General features: G+C 48.9%; 1 protein-coding gene across 1 annotated transcript in view; it reads left to right on the plus strand.

The window, feature by feature from the left end:
- The window catches only part of MORN3 (MORN repeat containing 3), a 24,709-nt gene that overhangs the window by 12,473 nt on the left and 6,151 nt on the right, over window positions 1–6,085 (plus strand). The window contains exon 2 of the mRNA XM_017872060.1: window positions 3,707–3,864. Within this exon, the coding sequence (XP_017727549.1) occupies window positions 3,707–3,864 (158 nt within the window). The remainder of the gene's footprint in view (window positions 1–3,706; window positions 3,865–6,085) is intronic.

Consider the following 6,085-nt stretch of genomic DNA (forward strand, 5'->3'; position numbering starts at 1 on the left):
AAGGATAACTTGATGGGTGGGGAAAGACAGTGAGCCCGGCGTGCTGATTGGTCAGAGATGAAATCATAGGGAGTCAAAACTGTCTTTTGCCCTGAGTCAGTTCCTGGGTGGGGGGCCACAAGATCACATAAGTCAGTTTATTGATCTGGGTGGTGCCAGCTGATCCATCAAGTGCAAGTTCTGCAAAATATCTTCAGCACTGATATTAGCAGCAGCTTAGGGAGGGTCAGAATCTTGTAGCTTCCAGCTGCATGACTCCTAAACCATAATTTATAATCTTGTAGCTAATGTTAATCCTACAAAGGCAATGTAGTCCCCAGGCAAGAAGGAGGTCTTTGGGAAAGGGCTATTACTGTCTTTGTTTAAACTATAAACTATAAACTAAGTTTCTCCCAAAGTTAGTTCAGCTTAAGCCCCGGAATGGACACGGACAGCTTAGAGGTTAGAAGCAAGATGGGGTCAGTTAAATCTCTTTCACTGTCTCAGTCATCATTCTGCAAAGGCAGCTTCAGTCTTGCCTGGAGTCACACAGCTAGCAAGTGGTAGAGCCCAGGGTTTCGTGTTCTCTGCTCCCAAACTGTTTATTGGCAAAGTAGGAAGAGAAAGCTCCAAATAACCAGTTTACATAAAATACGGTGTTAGGGCCTGGCGTGGTGGCTCACGTCTGTAATCCCAGCACTTTAGGAGGCCGAGGAGGGCGGATCACGAGGTCAGGAGATTGAGACCACCCTGGCTAACACAGTGAAACCCTGTCTCTACTAAAATACAAAAAATTAGCCGGGCATGGTGGTGGGCGCCTGTAGTCCCAGCTGCTCGGAAGGCTGAGGCAGGAGAATGGCATGAACCCGGGAGGCGGAGCTTGCAGTGAGCGGACATCACACCACTGCACTCCAGCCTGAGTGACAGAGCGAGACTCCGTCTCAAAAAAAAAAAAAAAAAGAAAAGAAAAAAAAAGAATATGGTGTTAGGAGGGATGTTTTCACAGGATGCCCAGAGGAAGATCATTAAGCCCAGCCTAGAGAATTCAGGGCAGAAGGCTAGGCACAATGGCTCACGCCTGTAATCCCAGCAATTTGGGAGGCCAACGGGGGTGGATCACTTGAGGTCAGGAGTTCGAGACTAGCCTGGCCAACATGGTGAAACCCCCGTCTCTACTAAATAAAAATACAAAAAAAATTAGCTGGGCATAGTGGTGTGCACCTGTAGTCCCAGCTGGGGAGACGGAGGCATGAGAATCGCTTGAACCTGCAAGGCAGAGGTTGCAGTGAGCCGAGATCGCGCCACTGCACTTTAGCCTGGGCAACAGAGCAAGACTCCGTCTCAAAATAAATAAATAAAACTATATAATAATAATTAGCTGGATGTTGTGGTGCACATCTGTAGTCCCAAATTCTCAAAAGGCTGAGGCAGGAGGATTGCTTGATCTCAGAAAGCTGAGGCTACAGTGAGCTATGGTGGTGCCACCACACTCCAGCATGGACAACAGAGCAAGACTTGTATCAAAAAGAGGGAATTCAGGACAGGCTTCCTGTAGGAGGTGACACTAAAAGATGCTAGGAGTTAACCAGGGGAAAAAAAAAAAGGGAGAAAGATGGGAAGCAAAAAATAGCAAAGGGAAGGAGATGTAAAACAGCAGAGTTGTGTCTGACCTGGGGCAGGAGTGAGGAGAAGAGTTGCAGGGGCCCTCAGGGATATGTGGGAAATCAGGATTTTGAGGAGTAGACGTGGCTTCTCAACCCAACCTCCTCGGGTGTGATCTGCAAACAGACCTTGTTTCCCTGCTGTTGGACACTAAGTGTGGTGTTTTTTTGTTTTTTATTTTTTGTTTTGAGACAGTCTCTCGCTCTGTTGACCAGGCGGGAATGCAATGGCGTGATCTCGGCTCACTGCAACCTCCGACTCCTGGGTTCAAGCAATTCTTCTGCCTCAGCCTCCCAAGTAGCTAGTATTACAGGTGTCGGCCACCACGCTCAGCTAATTTTTTGTATTTTTAATAGAGACAGAGTTTTGCCATGTTGGTCAGGCTGGTCTCAAACTCCTGACCTCAGGTGATCCACCCGCCTCGGCCTCCCAAAGTGCTGGGATTACAGGCATGAGCCACTGCACCTGGCCTCAACATGAGTGAGTCTCAAATGCATTTGGCTGACCGAGATGCAGTAACAGTGTAGATTTACTTTCTCACCTGAAAGAACAAAACAAAATGGATAAAATGTGTATGAAACCATGTTTTTCAAGACTTCGGACATCAGTCAACAGAGGACAGTGATCCCTGAGGGACAGGCAACAAACGGGGTGAGCCCAGTGATTGCTCCCACAATGTTACTGTCTTGGGAATTTCCAGGCCATGATGCAGAGAGGGGGAACCCGCGCCAGGCTAAGTATGGTGTTTATGTTCATTTTTCTGGGTCAAAAGAAGAGTTGGGGCCGGGCGCGGTGGCTCAANGCCCAGATTTCATATTGTTCAAACACACGTGCTGTACAAACAATCTGTGCAATTAATGTAATCATCACATGGTCCTGAGGCGACATTCATCTTCCTCAGTTTACGAAGATGATGGGATTAAGAGATTAAAGACAAGACAGGCATAGGAAATCACAAGGGTATTGATTGGGGAAGTGGTAAGTGTCCGTGAAATCTTCACAATTTATGTTCAGAGATTGCAGTAACGACAGGTGTAAGAAATTATAAAAGTATTAATTTGGGGAACTAATAAATATCCATGAAATCTTCACAATTTATGTTCTTCTGCCACGGCTTCAGCCGGTCCCTCCATTCAGGGTCCCTGATTTCCCGCAACAACATGCCAGGCACAGTTTTTTTTTTTTTTTTTTTTTTTGAGATGGAGTTTCGCTCTTTTTTCCCAGGCTGGAGCACAATGACGCCATCTCGGCTCACTGCAACCTCCGCCTCCCAGTTTCAAGTGATTCTCCTGCCTCAGCTTCCTGAGTAGCTGGGATTACAGGTGCCTGCCACCACGCCCAGCTAATTTTTATAGTTTTAGTAGACACAGGGTTTCACCATATTGGCCAGGCTGGTCTCGAACTCCTGACCTCAGGTGATCCACCCACCTCAGCTTCCCAAAATGCTGGGATTACGGGCGTTAGCCACTGTGCCCAGTCTCCAGGCACAGGTTTTCAGTGCAGTGAACAAAACAGATCAAAGTCTGTGCCCTCCTGCAGCTCACATTCTCCTGGAAAGGACAGACATGCGACACTAATCAACAAACAGAGAATTACCTCTGGCTGGATGCAGTGGCTCATGCCTGTAATCCCAGAACTTTGGGAGGCCGAGGTGGATGTATCACTTGAAGTCAGGAGTTTGAGACCTGCCTGGCCAACATGGAACCCCCATCTTTACTAAAACACAAAATTAGCTAGGTGTGTTGGCTCACACTTATAGTCCTAGCTACTCTGGATGCTGAGTCAGGAGTATCTCTTGAACCCGGGAGGCAGAGGTTGCAGTAAGCTGAGATTGTGCCACTGCACTCCAACCTGGGTGACAGAGAGAGACACTGTCTCAAAAAAAAAAAAAAAAAAACGGAACTTTCCTGGCCTTCTCCTGGGTACTGGGTGTCTAGGATGATGTGCAGAGCCTGTCCCAGCTCTCAAGATTCATCCAGTCAGGGACCCCTGAGGCTCAGGCAGGCACACCACCCCCACCCCTGGGTGTCCACATCTGCAGCATTGCCCATCTGTGTGTCACCAGGGAAAGGAACACAGGTCTGGAAGAAGAACGGAGCCATCTATGAAGGGGACTGGAAGTTTGGGAAGCGCGACGGCTATGGCACCCTCAGCCTTCCTGATCAACAGACAGGAAAATGCAGGAGAGTCTACTCAGGCTGGTGGAAAGGTGATAAGAAATCGGTGAGGAGGGCTGCCAGCCAGGCTGTGTGTGTGTGTGTATGTATGTGTAGGGGGAGCCGAGAGAGGCCTGGGAGAAAAGAGAGGGGAGGTCTACAGGGAGGAGGACAAGGTTGTGGTACGTGTGGGAGAAGGAAGGGGTGGGGGAATTGCAAAGTTTCTCAGAACAAAATCCAGGAAACAGGAAGCAAGAGAAGGCCAGGGAGGAGCTCACAAAACCCTGTGGTTGCGAGGAGCCAGCCAGGCTTGTGGGGACAAAGTTGCCTCCACCCTCTTCCCCCTTACTTCCTGGCTTTCTTTTCCCCGGGCATCTCTTTTTAAGAATTTCCCTTCTGCTGGGGCTGGATAAAAGGGGAGGTAGGAAAAGTGGGAGCAAGAGGGCAGAGGACAAGAGAGGAGCGAGCATCCCGAGGGGCCAAAGCCAGCCAGAGGCACGTGCTCAGCCCAGAAACACCCAAGCTGGGCACAGGTTGCCTCCACCTACTCCCACCAGTGTGGAGGAATCCTCTCCATCAGTCCTGGAGACACAATAATAAACAATATTGCAACTGAGCAACTACTATTGTGAGCCTGAAACACATATTTAAAACTTTTTTTTTTGTTTTTTGAGACAGAGTCTCGCTGTGTTGCCCAGGCTGGAGTGCAGTGGTGCGATCTCGGCTCTCTGCAACCTCCGCCTCCTGGGTTCAAGCAATTCTCATGCCTCAGCCTCCCGAGTAGCTGGGACTACAGGCGCCCGCCACCATGCCCAGCTAATTTTTTATATTTTTAGTAGAGACAGGCTTTCACGCCCGGTCACCACGCCCACCCTGAAACACATATTTAATATTCAGTTAACTCTCACAGCAACGGCTCATCATCATCATCATGCCCATTTTATTGATAAGCAAACAAGCTCGAAGAGATGAGGTGTCTTGTAACTGCCCAAGGGGTTCACCTTGCCCACGCCTGGCCCTGAGTTGTATTATTTCTCAAATCAGTCTCCCCGAACATTCTGGCTGCAGAGGTTTTAAGGATAACTTGAGGGCCGGATGTGGTTTCTCACACCTGTAATCCCATCACTGTGGGAGGCCAAGGCAGGTGGGTCACGAGGTCAGGAGATCGAGACCATCCTGGCTAACACAGTGAAACCCCATTTCTACTAAAAATACAAAATAATTAACTGGGCATGGTGGCAGGTGCCTGTAGTCCCAGCTACTCAGGAGGCTGAGGCAGGAGAATGGCGTGAACCGGGGAGGCGGAACTTGCAGTGAGCCAAGATCCAGCCTGGGTGACAGAGCAAGACTCTGTCTCAAAAAAAAAAAAAAAAAAGGATAACTTGATGGGTGGGGGAAAGACAGTGAGCCCGGCGTGCTGATTGGTCAGAGATGAAATCATAGGGAGTCAAAACTGTCTTTTTGCCCTGAGTCAGTTCCTGGGTGGGGGGCCACAAGATCACATAAGTCAGTTTATTGATCTGGGTGGTGCCAGCTGATCCATCAAGTGCAAGTTCTGCAAAATATCTTCAGCACTGATATTAGCAGCAGCTTAGGGAGGGTCAGAATCTTGTAGCTTCCAGCTGCATGACTCCTAAACCATAATTTATAATCTTGTAGCTAATGTTAATCCTACAAAGGCAATGTAGTCCCCAGGCAAGAAGGAGGTCTTTGGGAAAGGGCTATTACTGTCTTTGTTTAAACTATAAACTATAAACTAAGTTTCTCCCAAAGTTAGTTCAGCTTAAGCCCCGGAATGGACACGGACAGCTTAGAGGTTAGAAGCAAGATGGGGTCAGTTAAATCTCTTTCACTGTCTCAGTCATCATTCTGCAAAGGCAGCTTCAGTCTTGCCTGGAGTCACACAGCTAGCAAGTGGTAGAGCCCAGGGTTTCGTGTTCTCTGCTCCCAAACTGTTTATTGGCAAAGTAGGAAGAGAAAGCTCCAAATAACCAGTTTACATAAAATACGGTGTTAGGGCCTGGCGTGGTGGCTCACGTCTGTAATCCCAGCACTTTAGGAGGCCGAGGAGGGCGGATCACGAGGTCAGGAGATTGAGACCACCCTGGCTAACACAGTGAAACCCTGTCTCTACTAAAAATACAAAAAATTAGCCGGGCATGGTGGTGGGCGCCTGTAGTCCCAGCTGCTCGGAAGGCTGAGGCAGGAGAATGGCATGAACCCGGGAGGCGGAGCTTGCAGTGAGCGGACATCACACCACTGCACTCCAGCCTGAGTGACAGAGCGAG

This window comes from Rhinopithecus bieti, unplaced genomic scaffold, assembly GCF_001698545.2.
Source record: "Rhinopithecus bieti isolate Rb0 unplaced genomic scaffold, ASM169854v2 scaffold_6776, whole genome shotgun sequence".
In the NCBI taxonomy this organism is placed as follows: Eukaryota; Metazoa; Chordata; class Mammalia; order Primates; family Cercopithecidae; genus Rhinopithecus; species Rhinopithecus bieti.